This window comes from Amblyomma americanum, chromosome 1 (genome assembly GCF_052857255.1).
Source record: "Amblyomma americanum isolate KBUSLIRL-KWMA chromosome 1, ASM5285725v1, whole genome shotgun sequence".
Classification (NCBI taxonomy): domain Eukaryota; kingdom Metazoa; phylum Arthropoda; class Arachnida; order Ixodida; family Ixodidae; genus Amblyomma; species Amblyomma americanum.
In genome coordinates, this window is record NC_135497.1 from 169,754,295 (window position 1) to 169,775,075 (window position 20,781).

The window sequence follows — 20,781 nt, forward strand, 5'->3', positions numbered from 1 at the left end:
CCGCCGGTGAGTCACGGTGACGCCATCGCTTGACTCACTGATCGGCCGGCGATTTCGCGGTTCTACTAGTTGTCGCCTGCGCATTCGGAAGGAGCGCGACGCCGCCGCCTTATCTGCTGCCCGAAGGCGGGAAACGCGTTGCGTTACAAACAAGCGCGGGGCGAAGGTGCGCTCCTGTGACGCCCGAGACGCTGGGACACCCCATTGGCCGACGCCGTTCACACTTGTCCGGTTCTCGGTAGGGGGATCCCCGTTTTGTGACGACGGCGCGCTGGGGCCATTCTTTCCTTCCAGCTCCGGCCCTCTCTCTCTCCTTCCCTCTCCCTTGTGACGTTGTTGCTTCGCGTACGCCAGGGCACGTATCGCGTGTGTTTTGACGGCACGCCGCCAATCGCTTCGAGCTCGATTCAGGAGCGGGCGGTCTGCGGTCGTGGTGCGGTGGTGCCGGATAGCGTCGAAGAACGGCCGTGAAGAAGCCTAGAGCGTGCCAAGTCCGCCGCTCATCGCACGCGCGCGCTTGGGTAGAGTGCATGCGGCCCGTGTCTCGAGACCGTGCGCGAGTGGAGAGTCATTACCAGCCGTCGTCGAGTGCGCTGCCAACGGTAGGAATACCAATCTTTGTTGCTCGCACCGAATTTCGGATCTACAATAACGGTGAGCTTCGTAGCTTGATGCCGTGGCGAGTTTACGCCTGCTTAGTTTTTCAACTACGCTGGCATTTGCAGGGGTACTGAACGGAATTCGCAATGCGAAACTAGCAGCTGTGACGTAAACGACAATCGCACTGTGTGCCTTTGTCTCTTGCGCTGCCGCTGTTTAGCAGAGCACTTTGAATTCTTCGCTGCCACCATGATTAAAACACTGGGATCGTTTTACTGGCCTTTGCATCTGGTTACATCATAGTTTCTAAATATTACCTAGAGAGAATGCTGGCGCCCATGTCTATGCGAGTTTCTCAAAAAGCACTTAATCTACCGCGGGAATGCCGGGAAGACGAGGTTTTGTGTTTGGCTTGGCTAATGTTGAACCGAAAACGTGGATTGTATCCCGAAACTGGTAGTTGCACCGCGGTGCTCTCCTCTAAGGGCAGAATGTGTTTGTCACAGATTAAACGCAAGTGGAAGTTCGGTGCTAGGCATGTGTGGAAACTTTCACGGCATTTCTTCGAGGAAGGGCTGCCGCGGTGGCTGAGTGGTTATGACGCCCGGCTGCTAACCCGTAAGACGCGGGTTCGATCCCGGCCGCGGCGGTCGAATTTCGATGGAGGCGAACTTCTAGAGACCCGTGTACTGTGAGATGTCAGTGCACGTTAAGGAACCCCGGGTGGTCGAAATTTCCGAAGCCCTTCACCACGGCGTCCCTCATAGCCGGAGTTGCTCTGGGAAGTTAAATCTCCATAAACCATAAACCAACCATTTCTTCGAGGCTTGCCTCGATAAAAGTCGTTTTTTTTAGGGTTTAATCCACGTTTTATGCCCAACAGTAGCGAGTTCAAGTAAGAAACCTTGTCTTCCCGGCATTCCTGCGTCTCCCCATAATGGATGAAGTGCGTATCTCCACCACCTTTCTCTTTAATTATATTAAACTCTATGGGTTACGTGACGCATGCGTGCAGCTCGGCCCAGGTTCCGTTTAGCCGTCAGCACTAGTGTTTGCTATGCTGTGCTGGTCGCTAACTGCACACGTTGGCTGAATCTGTAAAAAATTGCATTAATATCCCATGGAATTAAGCTTTGAAGAAGTGCACGTTAAAGCGAAAGGCAAGAAATTTGCAGTGAGGTAGTGTTTCATCTCATGCAGGCCCTGAATGCTATAGTAGAAGCTTTCCCCCATATCTTCATATCGTCCGTATGTTTCTTTGCTCTGCTTGTCTTATTGCTAGTGGCGGCCTGCGGTAAAAGTAGTGCACGGCGCTGCTTGTGTGATACGGGGCTTTTTTGCCTGCATGTTTCGCATTTACTGCACAGCATCGCTGGCTAGCTGCACACGCCGGTGGCCGTACGCCACTGTGCAGTCGATGCAGACTATCGTTAAGCAACAGTGTGAAAGATGTGGACGTAAGAGAGAGAGATACAGGGCGAGCACTGTCCTTTGTGTACGGTAGTTTGCCCCCACGAGCGTCACTCTTCCCTCCCTTAATTCTCAGACCCGGTGATCAAGGCGTGCGGCCTGGAGATAACTTGTAAATAATTGTTGGGACCACCGAAGGGAGGCGATTCATGGGCAAACGCTCCGGAAGAGGACGCTTACCGGATCAAAATCGATCAGGCCGCAAGCATCGATCCTTTTCGTCATTTAGTGTTTGGGGACGACGCTTCTATAGTAAGATGCGACGGTCGGTTAGGATACTTACCTCGCCCGAAATCTTGAATACGCAAACAGTGTAAGTGGCGGCTTTCGACAGCTCATTCCCAGTGGTCCTGCTGCCTACAGCCGTGGGAAGTCTGGGGGTATACCCAGTAGGCGGGCACTGGCCGGCCGGCCTAGGAAGGCGTTGCGGAGGCCGTCGCTCCCACATCGGCTGGTGGCATTGCGTTCACGCGCGCAATAGTAATGCTACTTAAAACAACCTTACTGGCCGTGTTAATTTCTTTTTCGTAAGAAATGGGTTTCGCGCGCGGTGTATCTCTTCATCTGACGCCGAAAAGTGCGGGAGGGCGGACTGGCGTCGCTCGTAATGAGCATTGTTCTGCGAAAGAAGCCGAGAGGCGCACGTAAAAAAATTAAAAAATGTGGCGATTGTCAAAGCCCGCTTCCTTTGTACGTGTGTTTTGACATCTTCACCCCACTTTTGCGTCAAGCCTAACCTCTTTTCATCTTTGCTTTGGAAAAAAAAAAGCCAAAAGGGCGTCAAATGAGAAGCCGAGGCGGGACACAATGCGCGAGGAAGGTATACCCAGCCTGTCGTGCGTGCTACTAGACAGTTTTAGCTGTGCGTACGCAAGTGCTTGCGTACCCAAAGAGCTAAGGCGCTGCGTGCGTTACGCTGTCCGCTCCGAAGTATAGTTTTAGCTGACCGTGCCGTAGCGTCCCTCAGGCGCACGTGGCGCCATCTAGTGACAAGAAGCCAAACCACATCAACGCTCGGTTGAAGAAAATTTCATCCGTGATTACTGATAACTACTGTGAGTGCATTGGGAGCCTTTTTCTTCCAAGAAGAAAAACTATGCAAACCGAAGAAAATGCAAGATCTGGCTAAAAGTTAGAAAACTGCTTCGCCAGGTGTCGTTGCTACGAGGAAAACACACTGAATATAGTTAGGCCTAGGAGCTTGAAGATCGCCAAATTATCTGAAAAACAGGGGCTAGTTATCGCTTATACCACTACGTGTGGGCAAGATTAGGCGAAATAAAAGCGAACCGCTACCATTTGAGCGAGCTATTGCGTCGAAGAATCCAGCGGCGACATGTATTTATTCCGAAGCGGGCGAGCAGGGCGCCGCCATCTTGTCAAAGTTAGCGTACGCAAGCCACGCAAGCGCCGCAACGCAAACTCCGCTGGCTACCGTACGCAAGGCTACCGTACGCAAGACGCAAGGCCTGCGCTTGCGTTCTGCGCATGCGCACTACCGTCCCCGCAAACTCCTCGCGTACGCTAACTCTTTGCGTACGCACAGCTAAAACTGTCTACTGTGTAGTGTGCGTGGGCAAACGAATGACGTACGTCGCAGCCTGCTGAAGCTCGGGACGGGCGCGCGCTCGCACGCGACGGGAGCAAGCCCCCCACGGTGGAGGGAGGGGGAGTAGCGAGGAGTCACGCTCACGAGTGAAGTCGCACACTTTTCTGCCCGGGTCCACCTTGAGTGCTGCTCGAGGAGCGCGGGGGTGGGGAATCCCTCAAACGGGGTCGACGAGTTTGCCGGCAAGCGCACGTCGTGAGCCGTTAGCCGCTCTACCTTTTTTTGCACGTTTTCTCGTTTCTCATCTGTTTATTGCAGTGTGTTTGGGCACTCCGCACGCACCTCCCTCATCCTTCTCTGCAAGCAATTTCTTCTGCGCGTTTTCACCTCCGCGCCGAGTTGGAATCTTCTCTGGCATGTATAGCGGCTGACGACCCGTGATCTCAGCCCCGCGTATACTCTCGGAGGCTTGGCTAGTCGTGCTGTCATTACCAGTTCGGAAAGTTGTTTTATGATAGTGGCAACTTTCTGGCGCTTTCGCGGGGTGTCTTGTAACCCGGTTTGTACTGCGCGAGAATCGTTTCTGCCTTTTGATTGCAGCGCTCAGCGGCGACGCCACTGATTATGCGTGACGCAGAGTGAAGACACTGCTGCAGTTAAGAAAATGGGACAAGAACCGAAGTAATCCACAATAAGAAACTGCGCCCAGAAACTCTGGCTGTGCGCATGTTCATTAAGAACCTAAAGGCGTTTTCCAAGACGGTGTTAAGCATAGCGGTAATCGAGGTATTGGGGAGATTTAGCATAGCGCGATCCACTGTCGCGAACCGGTTCTTCGAGACGCCAGCTGCGCATGCGCAGATGTTCCGAGGGGCGCACGCTTTCCACTGCGCAGGTCCCTCCAGCCATCCTATCAAGTTAATTCCTCCTCCACTGCGTAGGCGCAGCGGGTTCCCCGTGGAAGCGGATCACGGTATGCGAATTTCGCTGTGCTAAAAATCTCTATTAAGCGCTCGACGGATGTTGCTAAACATGTCCTCACAAAGTGGAGCATTTCTGATTATTTCATTTCATTTATCCCATGTACTGAAGGACATCAGGGGGCGAGAGAAAAAAAATGTCCTGTGGGCAGCTCGACAAACTCGCACCCCCTAATCAATAGGGGCAAGGGCAGACGTACAATACAAGTGGTACGTGAACCATTAAAATAACACATTTTGTGAACATAGCTACCAGTAAAAAGGAGAGGAAAAATAATTTGATGTTGAGAGACATGACGCGATTCTACAAATACAGCAATAATGTACAAATTTTACACAGCAAAAAAGTAGCTACTTCTTTCACTGAGAGCCGCCGCGGTGGCTCAATGGTTATGACGCTCGGCTGCTGACCCTATAAAGACCCGGGTTCGATCCCGGCCCCGACGGTCGAATTCCGATGGAGGCGAAGTTCTAGAGGCCCGTGTGCTGTGCGATATTAGTGCAGGTTAAAGGACTCGAGGTGGTCGAAATTCCCGGAGCCCTCCACTACGGCGTTCCTCATAGCCTGAGTCGCTTTGGGATGTTAAACCCCCATGAACCAAGCAAGCAAGCGCCAACTGCGACAGTCGCTTATTGATTGAACCAACTAGACCGACAACACGTTCTGCTTAGAACGCGCTTGTCCACCGATCGCATGCTTCGTTTTACTTTTGGGACACCTCTAAGTCAACACTGCGCTCACATCAGCACTGTAATTGCAGAAGCTGATTTTACTGACGCAGGCAGACGTGTATGAGCACCTGCTGAGGCGATGTGCTCAGCACATTCCCCGTTGTTTCGCCTGCACGATAGACTCCACTTGACATGTCCAGCACTGTTTTTCTTCGCCGTTCTCGTTAATAAAAACGCGTGCGACAAAAAAAAAATAAGGCTTGCGAAAGTCCTTATTCATGGCAGGAGAATTCATCGACAACGTTACAAAACACACTTCTTAAGCAAACGTGCCATCGCTGCGATGGCTTGCTTTGACTGTAGTTGGTCGTAGCATCTCGGCGTGTTCCTGCGAATAACCTCTAACACGTCAGGCACAAATTCGTCGCGCTAATGGTCCTGTTCATGAAACGCCTGGTTCTCGCCGCGAAAGGCTCGGCCGCGCTGCTGTGTTCAGCGTCCGTCTTCGCGGCGTCGTAAATTCAAAGGTATACGACGAGCGCTCTTCTGGCGCGCGCCCCCTCTAATCTTTCCGCCTACTGCCCGCCTCGTCGTCGCGCCTCCCCAGCACGCGCACGTCCCCCACCCCCCTCCTCCCTCCCTACCGCGGGAGGCGTACCCGCCCCTTTCCGAGGCCGTTGCTCCGAAGGTGATCCCTTCAAAACACCCGACCCGGAGAAACAACGGGGAAGAAGCCCGACGCGCAGTAACTCGTCCCTTCCAGAGAGCGGTACCAGCCGTGTAATGCGCTTTTTTTTTTTTCAGGTTGCGCGCAGGGCTTAAACGCTCGCCGAAAGTTGTGTCGACATCGATGGGCGCGCGTACGTACATACATACATATACATAAGGTCGGGTTGTCGAAACCCCGGAGACGGAGCTTCTCCGCGCAACGGGCGCTTGTGCGAACTGGTGGCGCAAACGCAAGCAAGCGTCGGCTGCATAGACGCTGGTTTCTTGCTTGCAGCGCGCTGTTCGACCATTGCGCGCAACACAGCTGCATGCTTTGTGTGGCTGGCTGCCTCTTGTTCGATTGTCTATCTCGCCACTTCGTTTATGAAGACAACGGTTGTGAGGTTTGCGTTTTTGCAGCGGCTTTCTGTGCCGTGCTGTAACAACAGAGCAAACATTACTTTCCAGCTGGTAGCGTACCGATAAAATGACGCGGCGCATGCGCACTTTTCGTTTGGCGCGGGTAGCGCGTCGCACCCTCTTGGCCAGAGTGCTCTCGCATGCGCGTTCCCCCGTCTAACGATTCTATTGTCTCTACCGGACGTATTGCAGCCTTCTGCGACCACGATTTCTCTCGCTTCTGCACGCCTTTCACTTTCTTCCTCAACCGCCGCAGCAACGTCGTGGTGGGAACGCGGTCTTTTTTATCGCCCTTTGTTTCGCGCTGCCTCGTTTTGCTTTGGCTCGAGGACGCCATTACGCAAATCGAAACTTCCTGATGCAGTAGGCATACGGTTCGTTTCTTTCCCATTCTTTTTTAACGCACGGGTGCACTCGAGACGCAAATCAGGGTGTGCTAATTTTGGCGAGGAAAGCAAATTTCATTTTACCCTCCCCCCCAGGAAAGAAAGATCACTGCATGCCACATTTTTACCCCGATTACGAAGCATGCCCAGCTTCAAGCTCCTTATCAGTCAGTATCCCTTTCACTTCGGCATCTTTAAAGTGCACCGATAACGCCGGCCACTCAACTTCTGAGAGTATAGGCTTACCACTTGTGTTACTAAGAGCCAGTAATGAATGTTGAGAGTTCGAACGTCACGTGTATTTGGGAAGAGTTGTAACTTCGCACTTTGACTTTTCTTTAGTAGGGGAAATGTCAGGCTGGTCGCTCGGGTGCGCTTTTGTGGTTTTGGGTGTTCATCTCTTGCAAAGTGTGACCGCTGAACCGACCACTATTTCGCCCGCCTAAGACTTACTAAATCTAGCGATTCATATTTGCATATGTGGCGCCGTGCGTCGTCGTCGTGAATGTACGTCATAGCTCGACGTCCGTGATGCCTCCATGGCGAACAAATCTGCTCGGTTTTTCGTGAAGCTTGTGGTCTGTTCTCCCTGCTTGCATAAGCATTGGAGAACGCCACTGCACAGACAGGCGCTTGCCCCTTAGTGATAACTAAAATAACAATTATTGCTGTGCGCCTGACGCTGGAAACACGTCGTAGCTTAAAAATTTGAGCAGCATTCGCGCTATCTCGTTCCTTTTAAAATGAGCGCGCATGGAATGGTGGAACACCATAGGAGTGTGAGAGGCAGGGAGTATGCGATTCACTATTTAAAATGGGCAGCGCAAACGCAGTATAATCAAAGGCGGCGAGATCGTTCTGGAGTACCTTGATTACTGTGGATATTGGGGGTGTAGGAAGGGAACGCGGTGACTTACGATACATCAACGGACTCGGAAGCTACCACGACGGTGGAGCCAACGTTCGCGGAGATACTGAATTATCACAGAGGCAGGGGAATAACGTATCCCCCGCGACACCCACTCCTAACACAACACGAAGCAGTCGGCTGTCGAAGACTGCAGACAGGAACCTTCCACAACTTACACACACTCCACAGAATGTATCCGAACCAATACGCGGGCACATGCGCGTGGTGCGGGGCAACCCCCACGTTATACCACATCACATGGGAATGCAAGAACAACTTCTCCTTCCATAAACTAAAAGAGCCCAATGCGGTACAGTAGGAGGGCCTGCTCACCAGCAGCGAGCTGTCGGTCCAAAGAGGACTATAGTGCAGCACGCATGCGAGGTGGCACGGCTCAGTGGGGCCCTGGAACAAGGGAACCAACCACCGGTTCAATCGGGACTTCAGCCCAAGGGATGAAGACACCCGGAAGCCGCTAACGCCTCTGCTTAATAGAGCAATAAAAGTTTTTTCCTCCTCCTTACGAGTAAATGCGATTTATTGGTTTATTTATTGAAGGTGAGGGAAGGGGGGGACACGCTATCTTTTTGCGCAGAGCCGTTCCAGGCATCCTATTGTCACGCAGTAATAAGTCATGCCTGGCTTTGCGACCATTTGAATTTTGTTTATTTGATTCCTCACGGGTCTCATGCTGAGACATTATATGCAAACAGAAGCAGCCGGCCAGTGCAAAGGAAAGTATGAAGGAACCAGCTTACACATATCGCCGTGAGGCACATATCGCGTACCTGCATAATGGAGGGAGGGAACGGAAGCAAAAAGAAAAGAGAACGAAAAGAGCCTACGCGCCGCATTTTCGCACGTACGCACGAAAAAAAAAAAAACGCGACGAAACTGCGCAAAGCAGCATCATGATTGTATAGCGCAGCAAGTATAGGAGGTCTGCGAGACGTGTTTTGCTCGGTCATTGTCGCCGTGTTTAGGTGTCCAGTTTCGCGTATACTTGCTTCAGTCGTGGCGTGGACATGGCGCGAGGAAACGCACTTCCCGCGGTAGCACGTGCGGGAAACCTGGGTGTGGTCGGTTTTATTTGTATACCTCGGACGTTCCCTGTGTCATGGGCGTGTGCCCACATCCTGTGGTGTCCGGGCATTTGCATGTCTTCCTGCTTTCAAGCCGAGCGTGCAATGTACGGTGACTCGCTTAATGGTGCCATGGGCGCCAGAAACGGCGTCAGCAGATCGCGTCCAGTTTTCGCCCGGCGGCCTTTGTGTTGCGTCATTAAGGGAGGATTTATTGCTTGATTGTTATTTTGGTTATAGTCGTGTGAGCGAGGACACTAATGATACTTTTCGGCCGGCAGAGCGCTGTATGGTTTCTGAAAAGGGTCATTTTACGCCAAGCGCACCAGTGTTTGCGCTCGACCCTTTCCGATTTCGTTTAAAAAATTTGTGGCGTTTAATTGAACCGTCGAAAGCAATTTTCCGTAATATCTAGCGGGAAAAAATTTTCCCGTCATGTGACAACCCTTTGAATTTTCCAGACTATAGTGCAAAACCAGGTTTCCGAAAAAAAATTCGTAGCAATGTATATGAGTTGAATTTTTATCATGTGTCAAGGTATTCCCTGCACAATGTTTTTGTTTTTTGCAGTTCTGTAGTTTTTGTAGTTGTTTTAAAAAGTCTTCACTGGCTTGCCATACATAACGTGTATTACATGGAAAACATGTTTACACTAAAATTAAACTTAACGTTCGAAAAAAAGTTGCAAAAAAAGGGCATTGTGCTGCGTATTCATACGAAAATGTTATACTGAGGTGCTCACTGCAGAAATTCAAAATACCGTTCCTCAAATAGCTCGTTTTAGTGTGATTTTGTTCAGCAACTTTTATCGAGGTATTTTTTTATAATCGAAAAAAAAATTGAAGTTGAGCGCCGCAGCGCCGGTCATGGTTGCCCCGTACCGTCACTTCAAACACAACCTCGGCCCTGTTCAGACCGCTCTCTGACATCCGCTTTGAGCGAAGCCGGCATCGCGCTTCTCGCGTGCTGTGTTTACGAAAGCCGTGCTCTGCGAGGTGCGAGGACAGAATCGAGTTACTCGAGCGGCCATCCACAAAAGCGAATATGATCGCCTGGAGAGACCGGAGTCTCGCCACCACGCCGCTCTGCCTTATCTATTTTCCACTGAGGTCTGTACCGGACTCAACGCATTTCGCCAGGATCCCGAGTTCTGTAATGTCCTTATGACAGTCCTTATGACAGATATAGAATAAGGCATTCCGATGCATCCAGCGCATGAAGATGTGTTGTTCTAGTGAAAGTGCTAAGCATTAATGTTTCTCTTTATCAGCTTCACCCGCAGGTTTGATTCCGACGTGGCACGAGTAAATAGTATGAAGGATATAATGCGAAGAATAACATGAGGCGAAATAACATCTTCCCGAAAATTTATGGTGGGTATTCGTGTACGTTTTACAAGATGTAGAACGTGCAATAACGTGTGTAAACATGATGCATGTTATTCTCTGTCACATGACGGGAAAATTTTTTCACCGCTAGATATTAAGGGAAATTGCTTTTGACGATTCAATAAAACGCCACAAATTTTTTCACCAAAACCGAAGGAGGTCGAGAGCAAAAATAGGTGCGTTTGGCATGGAATGACTCAAAAGCGAGCGCAAAGCTGCAGTGTCCATCGGCATATTTTTCTCGTCCACAGTTAAGCAATCGTCAGACAGGATTTAGCTGGCGCAGTGCTTAATGCTCTCCGGGCCTTAACGCGTTCTCTACGGTTTCCTGTAGCCTTGCAGCAGATTTTGCGTTCGCAGACTGCTGCCTGTGTATACTGGCGGCGCTAGTCAATGCGCCACTTCCCTCAGCTGCGCGCAGGGACAGTCTGCAGGGGCAGAAGGAAAACCGCGCCATTGTATGCGTCGCTAGTCCTGTGGCCGGCCCCTCCCTCCGCGAGTGCTCTGCCATCGCGCCAGCCCTCGCTGAGAGACGCCACGCGACGAGCTGGTCGTCGGCGGCGCTCTTCGCTCGAGTGCTCCGGGATGCTGCGTTGTTTCCGGGGGTTGTTTTTAGTGTACGGCTAGACGGCACTTCTGATGCTCTTGGCATCTCAGTGGATGTCTGTTTGTAGTGTCTGGTTATCCTCCGGAAGGACCTTGCCGTTTGCCACCGAGTGTTCCCTGCACACAGAGGGAGGGGTAAGAGAGAGAGAGAGTGTGGGCGTGTGTGTGTGTGTGTGTGTGTGTGTGTGCGTGTGTGTGTGTGTGTGTGTGTGTGTGTGTGTGTGTGTGTGTGTGTGTGTGTGTGTGTGTGTGTGTGTGTGTGTGTGTGTGTGTGTGTGTGTGTGTGTGTGTGTGTGTGTGTGTGCATTCATTTTGTGCTTGACTCACAAGGACGGCGCGTGTTTTTCGCCTTTGCCTCACGTGCCCTGTCCAACAGCGATGGATGTAGACAGGCAGACGGCCTTCCGCCAGGCCAGCAAAGCGAACGTTTCCAGTGTCGAAGGCTGCGGGCCCGGAGGAGCGCTGACAAACTTGTCTCCGTCCCGCTGCGCGTGGCAGGTCACGTCTGTGCCAGAGCAAACGTTCCCGGCGCGTAGCTGCATGCAACGAGAGCGTGGGGCGCTAACGCGACGGCGTCGCGGCTGCCCGATCGGGGACAGCTGACCCGAGGGCTCGCGTGGGTCGTTGATCGACCGACGGTCGCGGGTGAGCGCGTCAGCGTGTCCATGAGGCGACCGTATTACTGCGTCCACTGAAAGCGAAAGCAGCGGTTTTTTCCTGCGGGGGAAAACCGCCTTCATTCACGGCATGCCAGAGAGCCAGCCAGCGCGTGCGCGGCGTGAGTGCGCCGGTACGGGCCGAGATTGGAACGCGCCGCAATGTGCACGTTTGTTTTAGTGCGAAGGCACTTCTGGCCCCACTCTCCGGGTATCAGCGGTGTCCGCAGGGACCCCGGAACAAAGAGGGGGGGGGGGGGGGGAGTGGTTGCCCCCCACTCAACATTTTTCTCAGCCCCCCACCCCAGTCTCCAATAGCTTGCACTTGGGTCAGACTTCTGACAATTGAAAAACATCAGTACTATGGCTCTTAATGCAAAGCACAGTGGAGCTGAGCTACTTGGCTTGGTAGACAGTCGTAAAACATTTCGTATATGAGTCACCTCAACCAGTCATGTCCCAACAGAAGTCGACTGTCTGACCCGTGTACATGATCATGGTTAGGAGTATTTAAACTATGCACAAACTTTTTAATGCTATTTATCACTCTTCGTGCGTAAAGCTTCCCATCTATAAAGCTTCCCATTTCAAATTCGTTTTATATTGGCGTGAATATTTGCACCATTTGTTCTTTCGCACTCGAAAGCATCGGCACGAGGTTTTATCATTGTGTTTTGTAATGCGAGATGCGACCAGACTTATCTCCATTCATCGTGGCCACGTGCAAATGCTTCCACATTTTTCCAGATTGTTGTAGTTGTTTTGGTTCTTTTTCTCGAAGGTTCCTTGCACGCTTTAAATTGAGCGCGGGCAAGAACTGCATGCATTCAGTTCGATGATCGACCGCCCAGCGCGCTTGTGACTATCGCTGCCGCCGAGTCATTCAGTTCTTAGTGGCACGGCCGCTCGATCTCCCTCCTTGGAGGAAGATCGAGCGGCCGTGTTAGTGGCCGCGAGTCAGCTTCTTAAACAGTTTCTTTTGGAAGCCTTTTCGTTGTCTTCCTGACTGCTGGAGTGGCGTCATCACAGCGTGACAGTTTGCATCAACCTTTCAACATTGAGAAATAAAAAATAAAAATTTATTATGTAAATGAGCAATAACTGAATAAATAACAAAAGCTCGAAGTCCTGCTTCCTCTAAATAGAAATTTTCGGAGTGAAAAATAAAAAGTAAATGTAAAATTGTGTAAATGAGCATTAACTGAATAAATAACAAAATAAGCTCCAAGCCTTGCCCCCTCCCCCTCCTACCACTAAAAAAAAAAGTTCCTGAGTCCCTGGGTGTCCGTCTGAGTGAACCCTCTAAGTAGCAAATGTAACTGGGTCAGCGGACACCTCAATCGCACTGTGAATAAGCGGTGGCGCCCACCTATAAATTGAGGAATTTATGCGCCTTTCCTTTTCTCAAAACCAGCGGAAGGTGTAGACTCCATTGATTTTGAGGAAAGGAAAGGCTCATAATTGGCTCCTTGGGCCCATGGGCACCTCAATCGCCCTTTGAAATAGAGTCGCGAGTAAAAAAAAATAGCACAGTGACGTCACTGGGCAGCGAAAATGGCATCGCGCGGCTGGCTCGGCGCCGTGCTTTGCGAACACACCCGGTACTTTTTTTATCAGCGTGTTCCTAACCGCAGTGCCGAGCATTGCTATCTGCAGCTCTGGTGGCACTAAACTAGTGCTAATATCTTTTTATCTCGCGACTGTACGTCCTTAGCAATGTTAAATCCTTTTTTTTTTGCTGTTCCAGGCGAAGGATGAATCGGATTTGCTTGTCGTGTTTCGTTGGTACTCTTGAAGCGTTCTGCAGGGGCTGCTTGGTGGGGCAGTGCCGATGATGCGAGGGAATACAGCGGCACCAAACCATGTGCACGCGCGGGGGGGGGGGGGGGGGGGGGGGAGAGAGAGAGAGAGAGAAAGTGCCTCGTAAACATTGAGGGTGAAAAAGCGGGTGAACGGGGCCAGTGCGAAAGCAAGAGTCGTCGGAAGAAGACGTGTGCAATGTTTCTTGAATATACCCAATTTTTTTGTTATCGTTATTCAGTTTTGTCCCCGTGGAATTTATTCGCTATTATTCGAACCCAAAAAGTTTAAAGTTCAAAGTTGTAGCTACTATACATTACACCACCCTTTTCAGTAAGGACGTCACGAGTTCGAATTAAGTGCGACGAAATGGAAATTAAAGCAAGAAAACAGCGAGAAACTCGCGACAAGACGGAAAGAAGCTCCAGACTAAAGGGGCCGATCTGTGCCTGTAGCTTCTTCCTTATTTAGCAGCAGCTAGTTCAGCAGCCAGTAGCTGCCGGGGCGCTGTGCATAACAATCCGAGCGCGCCTCTCCTATTTCTTGATGCATATGGCGAAAAATTGTTTTCGATGCTGCTCTAAATATTTGCTGGTCGTCGTCTTTATGTTCATTTTTTTTCCTTGCGGCGAATCGCGTTCACCCCAAAAACTTTGTGGGGGGTTTATAATAGCGTGTCTGTGCTCGAGCACCTGCAAATGGATTCTTGGATCCGCTGTTGGCCAGAAAGCAGCCCTTAATTTCTCACGCAACCCCTAACAGCAACCATGTCTATATTGTGGTTTGTTCTTGTAGTGTCCTGGTTTCGCTTTTTTGTTGTAAACGCAGATTTCAGTTCAAAAGATTTGCATCTGACTAGTTGATCACTGCTCTATATATCCGTCTGTTAATTCATCTGTTTAGTTTGTGCGTAACGTTCGCGCTGAAAAGCGCTTTACTTGAAGCAGAACCGAACTGATGACGGAACTGGCTCCTGCAGATATGATATTCAGAAATTTTGCATCATCAAACGGTGATTTGCTAGCTGCCAAGTCTTTTTAAAGCCAGTTATTTTTCTCGGTGCCTGTGAGCACGGTGTTACAATCACCAGGAGTTCGTAATGAAGCATCGTTAAAGGTTTTTTGCGCAATTTTACGGTTCCGGCTGACCCGAATGAAGCTACCCCCAGGACGGGCACAAAGACGGTCTGGGAGGCGGAAAACCAGTAGTTGTGCAGTCCTGGGGCAACATAGGTTGCCGACCCAGTTCGGAGAAACGGCCACCGTGCAGCACTGCGTGCTGCCCACACGTGCAGGGAAGAGTCACTACTGCGTGCAGTGTGTGCTGGTCACGTATGCGCGACGGCTGCGTTTCCTGCTCCTCCAGCACGTCAGAACCGGCTGCTGCGCAGTTTGTTCCGCATGCGACACACATGGCTCGTGCTGCCCTTCGGGCACCTTCTGTTGGCCTTTAATTTTCGGCTGAGCGTCCCACGCACCTTGGTTTGGAAGTTGTCGCCTGCCGGAGGAAACGCGTGCGCCGCCGCAGTGACAAAGGGCGCCCGCCGCCGCGGCACCCCTTGCGCCGTCAACTTCGGTGGAAGGCCCGAAGTGGTGGTTGACGTCACACTTCCGGTTCCCTCGTGAACCTCGGCTGCGCGCGTGGCCACTTGCTGCCCGGCTGCTCGCTAATTCTTGCGGCGCCTGCGAGGAGCCCAAGTGGTTTGGCCCAGTGCGGAGCGCGGGGAATTCTCGGCCGGCCCGTGTGGGGCCGTCTGCATCCGGATGCTTTTCACGAACGCAGGACGCGGCCGCCGGTAGCAGCGGAGGGCGGCTCCGCGTGTTCCTGTTTGGCGGTGCTCTTGAAATTTTGTTTCCGCCGCGAGGCGCGCACGCACCTGTTCCGCACGCGAGGGGCGGTCGACGCTGAATGGTAGCTTGTTGGTCACACAGCAATTGCCCGCGCTGATCCGCGCCTGGTGGCCCACGGAGGTGGCAACAACAGGCAGGCGAAGCAGTGGTTCCGCTGTTCGCCTCGCTATGTCCCGATTACGTTTACCCTTTTCCACAGGAAACGTAACGTACGCGTGGTCACGTTCGCAAAAACGCTGAAATTATCTCCGACTTTGACGCGCGATTCTTTGTATCGTGAAAGGAAGAAAGGCGGCATATCTGAGCAAGAGAACGGGAGACAAACGAGCTACGGCGACCCGGCGGTTTCCACGCACGGTGCATGCGCACTATAGCGGAGTTCACCAGCGGGTGGCGCAGCCCATTTGGTTATCGGAGTCCGCCAGAGCAGCGGCGTTTCTTTCCCACGCGAGGCCCGTGCTCCGCTGCTGGTGGGAAGACGCGGCGCTCTCTCGCTGGGTCGGCGCAGTGTGGTCCCGTGCAGCAGCTGCAGCCGGACCAGCACGTGCGACCGCAGGCCAGGAACGCGACGGGAAACGTCGGGATTTCATTTTCCCAGCGCGCCGCCATTGTCTTGATCTGCGCGAGTCCACCATGGCTGCTGGCTGGCCATCGTGCCTTTTGCTCACTGGGTTAGTTTTATCATCTCTCTGCAAACTCGCCTGCTTTTCAAATGGTTGGCGCTGTGGGCCTTAGTGTATACTTCAGCCTCGTTCGTTTTTTCGAATTGACTGAACAGGCATGCCTATGGCCATCGCATACTTTTGTGGAAATTCGTGCGATTTTTCTCCTCTCCTTTTACCTCCTCCCCTTCTTGTTTTAAAGCGGATTCCTCGCTTATGCCGGACCAAAGACCAAAAGTTGTTTTCCGGCTAAAAAGCTAAGCCTCCAAATAAAAAAAAAACGAACTTGTTGCAGACGATTTGTTCGCCAGCGCTCAAAGTTGTCGCCATTTGCACAATACGTGCTCAGGAGACCTCAAAATTGCACGCACTTTCCTGTCGAATCGCAAAAATAAAAATAAAAAGTGCCGTACTTTGTCGCTCACCCTTATGACTGCGCTGCGACATGCTTACTTGAAAATAAAGTGGAGGTTTTTCCAGCATCTCTTTGTTAAGTATAGACACTTCGTCCGAGTGCGTCACGCCACATGCGATCCGCCTATGGTCATGAAGCTCGTTGGAGCGATAACGTTGCCGCATTATTTTTGTAGGTTAAGTATTCTCTTTTCTTGTCTTTTAGATCACGGTTTCCGTGAGCATTTTTTTTTAACTTTAGAAGTGTTTCGCGGGGCAAGCTTTGGAAATTATTCGTCAGGATAACTGATAGGAATTTTTTCTGCAACTACTTTCTACACCGTTCGCGTGCAGTTGAATGTTTCTCAGTTCCCAGTGAGTAGTGCTAAGTTTAAAAGGTTAAGCTTGCTGGCCCTACGAGTTGTCTTAAAGCACGCATCGTTGGACTGACGGATGGATGTCGACTCCAGCCACTTTACAAAGATTAGTAGGCATGCTGCAAACACGGGTCGCTGTTACTTGCAGGTGTCTTCCTTTTGAACAAAGTAGTGTGAAGTTTCTAGATGCAGTAAAGATCTTAGGTGTTTCGAGGATAAAATGAAATGTCGTCCTTTTTCACGAGTAACTCAGTCTCTTTATTGAAATGAGTAGTTCTGCTGCGTTAACTGTTTCTTTTAAAAGGCTCTGAACCTTACCGTAGGCTTCCTATTTGTTATTTCTTGTACACGTCATTCTGAGCTGCGGTGTTTGTTTTACAAGGCTCTGAACATTACCCGTAGCCTTCCGCTTAGTTATTTGCTGCACACATCATTCTGTGATTCTGTGTCTTCTTATTGCAGGACGGACATGGGGGCGGCAGTCCTCTTCCTCTTGGCGTGTGTGCCTTTAGCTGCGTCTCAAAGGTCAGTATATCATGCTGTTGTATTGGGTTCTCGCTTTCTCGCGATGTGAGTGCGTGGCTGTTCCCTGATACTCTTCGGGGAAAATGCTATTGGGGTCCCTTTGCCCATTTTCTGCATTAAACTTTTTTATTATCATTCACGGCGATCCGTTTATCATTGATCAAAACAACAAAATGATTGTAAAGTATAAGTTCGTTTTTGCGACTCGGTATTCGCTCTGATGGACAACGTTCTGATGGACAAGACACGAGTTGCCGGTTTGTTTCTGAGTTACCGCCCCCCTTGCACCCCCTGTTTGGAGTGCCTGATTCCGCGAACCAATGGCTTTACGAGAGGAACTCAGTGGCCGAATTGGATTCCGCCCTGAGGATGTATGGCGATGCCGCGGGGACCCGTTGATCGGGGGTAGGTTTTACTGCAGGCATTACGAGGCAGTTTCCAATTTACCGCTACTTCCAGTTCGCTTTGCAAGTCGGGCATGTTTTACTGGCGCAGCCGTTAAAGTTCGCATCGCACCTGATGTTGCGCGTGGACATAGGCCCTGAGCCTTCAGCACTGAACGGGATATAGAAGATTCCTTTTTTTCCCTATTTCCTGAAGTATTATGACCCCTCGATATCCCTTCTCACCTAGAGTAAGTCCCACCTGTCAGCGTGCATCTAATCTGTTCAGGGCGCGTGGTACCGACATTCCTTACAAACTTTCCCACGCCACACGAGTGTGCGAAACAGTTGGCGACAGCCAGCGCGCGCATCTTTGTAGCATGGGTAAAGGGCGCTGTACGATAGTTTTTTTTTTTCGCATGCGCATGCGCCCTTGCGACGATGCGCACACGCGTGAGGTTGCGTTGCGGATGAGGTGCTGTACGATCAAGTTTGCAGCATGCGACCGAGCGGACGACTCCGGCGTTCTGATTGGCGCGCTCGACAGTGCCGCACCCGTGCGGCAGCACAGGCATCTGCCGTAGCAAAACACGAAGATATCTTGCCGTACGAATATATACACATTGATATTGTGGTTCACCCAAGACATGTTTAGCTGTGAGATTTTTCGTAGCAGGTAAAACCCCGATCGGCTGTGATAGATGTGGATCTCGGCGCGGCCAATTCTGACGTCCACGAACGAAGTCGCAACCAAATTTTCAACACCGCAGGCGAGGTTCTAAAACAGCGTCGCGGGAAACGATTAACGTTTGCGCTATTCCCACTTCAGAAAGTGAAAAAAGTCATCACACCGCGATCGTGACACAACTCGTTCGACCGCTAGCCGGCGGCTAGACTCCGCTGAAGAGCACCCATATATATGCACCGTTATAACTACAATCTTAGATGTTTGCCTCCTAATATTTGAAGAGTGCCCGTATTGAAAGTTACGCTATACCCTAATATGCAATAACGATTTCAGAACGACGACGCGATTCATATCGCGAATTCTCGGAGCCAAGGATACGGGACTAGAACAAGCTATAGGTTAGCAGACAGTCATATTCGATCGTTTGTAATTATAAAAGGGAAATTCACATAGCTGAGATCAGGCACAGGTTAAATCATCAGTTATTCAAACTAGCGCACTGCAGTCTTTTTACATATTTTAATAGCCGTTATTCTGTAGCTTTTTCATTAATCCATGCGCACTTTAGTTATCATCTATAAACGTTGGTTGTTACTGTCAAGTGAACAGGCCTCCTTGCTGTCTCCCCACTTAACTGTTATTGCGAAAGACACTTGTCTATTCATAGATATCAGAAGTGTGTGTCTGAATTGTGCATGTATTAAAATTCCATATTTTAGCACACTGCTGTCGAATACGAACCCAAATACACGAGAAAATTATGACATTCCCAGTAATTTGGAATATGTAAAATCAGTTGTAACTGCAGCAGCTTTGCATTTCACAGAAGAGTGACCGTGCAACAGTACTGCTTTCTCTCTGTAATGTTATTCAATCCGTTAGAATAGCCAAAATTGAAATAGAACAGTGTGGTGACAATTAAAGGGGCCAAGCCATCTATCACTGCGTTTAAATGCAAAGCTTTGTTTTTTGCACAGTGACAGTGGGCAATTAGTTTTATTTTAGCAGTCATTCCTTAGCTCATAAAGGATGAGAATTGCACAAGCTAGAATGCAGCAGTGTAAACAACAGGTGCAGAGCAGGGAATCTGCAAATACAATCCAAGCAGTAAGGAAATGGGTTGAAATTAAATGTGATCTCAACCTCGACAGGTCAATGGCTGCACCGGTACTGTAATGCAATAGCGCATAGCACATTTTGAAAATCAAAATAAACCTTGTTAACGTGGTTTTGGCAATATACACAAATATGGTCCTGTCACAGCCACACGACAAATGTGAACAGATGTGTGTCCACAGAAACCTACAGCTGAGCATTGTGGAAGGTGCAAACAAGCATCTACATTCAAGCAAACAAATTTAGAAATGCAGCAAATGCAAAGAAGGCAAAGGAAATCTAGGAAGCATTCTACATCTCTGACAAATACATTCTCATATGCCCACCAACGCCTTCATCCAGCAGGCAAATAATGTTCATTGCAGGCAGTCGCAATGCTATTACCATGAAATCCAAACCTGGGCCGTCCAGCAGGTCTCGGCGGCTCTTGAAATACAAAGGCCGAGCGAAACCGAGGGAACGTTGCCCCGCGGGAGTAACACGCGTTGGAGTTGAGTAGAGACCACCCGCTGAGAAGACGTCCGGGCCCGCGTCGCGGCGACATTTAGTAATGGTGTCGTTCTGCAAGCGAATTCACAAAGTTGTTTCTTCCTCCTCCTCCTCCTCACACAAGCTGGTGCTGCTTACCTAGGAAGCGCTAGTTAACAACTCTTCGACACCAATAAAGCCGAGTTGTTGAGAACCTCGGCGACAGCAGTGTAGTGAAAGCAACTATGAATATGGGATCAGGTGCTGATTCAAAGAGTACAGTTTCTATCCCGATTGTCATGGCTCACGGAGCACCGCGAGATCGCTGCATTTTACCAATAGCCATTGCAACCACGATAATTAACTTAATATTGCAAGCATTTGTCAAAAATATACCTTCACTCCACGCTGCCAAGCAAAAAATAAATTGTAATCACAGCAGTTTACTGAAAATGCTTTCCATTTTTAATCACGATTCGCTCTAAGGAAAACTCCATGTACAGTTCTGATTCGGAACCAAAGTGTTCATATTAATAAGGCACAATTGTATCTGGGTTGACTGCTTTCAGAAGCGTAAGCATCTGATGTGGTCCTTTTTATTTTTTGTCATCAGATAAAATGAAATGCATATGAACACCCGCCGCGGTGGCTCAGTAGTTACGGCGCTCGGCTGCTGACCCGAGAGACGCGGGTTCGATCCCGGCCGCGGCGGCGGAATTTCTATGAAGGCGAAATTCTAGAGGCCCGTGTACTGTGCGATTTCAGTGCACGTTAAAGAACCCCAGGTGTTCGAAATTTTCGGAGCCCTTCGCTACGGCGTCCCTCATAGCCTGAGTCGCTTTGGGACGTTAAACCCCAAAAAAGCAAAAAAAGAAATGCTCATAAACAAGAGCTGCATTAGTGGGCCCATATTAGAGACTTCTGCATTGTGAAACACTGGTGAATGAGTTGCGGCAATGGTTTTTGTTCGTACATAAGTGTTCCTGATCTGGCGATATGTTACAACCCAAACTTTGGCTCAGACCATAAAACACACGCAAGGGAAGCTGGACTCGTTCAATTTGTTACGGAAATATGTACTGCAGATATGGA

At 50.3% G+C, this 20,781-nt stretch overlaps 1 protein-coding gene across 16 annotated transcripts in view; it reads left to right on the top strand.

Annotated features, from left to right (window-relative positions):
* The window catches only part of LOC144114177 (CD109 antigen-like), a 121,008-nt gene that overhangs the window by 29,660 nt on the left and 70,567 nt on the right, over positions 1-20,781 (top strand). For 10 of the 16 annotated variants that reach the window (XM_077647737.1, XM_077647745.1, XM_077647749.1 and 7 more), the window contains one exon: positions 16,972-17,034. In XM_077647737.1, coding sequence (XP_077503863.1) covers positions 16,979-17,034 — 56 coding nt within the window. In that variant the 5' untranslated portion in view covers positions 16,972-16,978. Of the gene's footprint in view, positions 1-386; positions 655-16,971; positions 17,035-20,781 lie in introns of those variants that run through there. The other 6 variants (XM_077647748.1, XM_077647739.1, XM_077647744.1 and 3 more) reach the window with 2 other exon arrangements.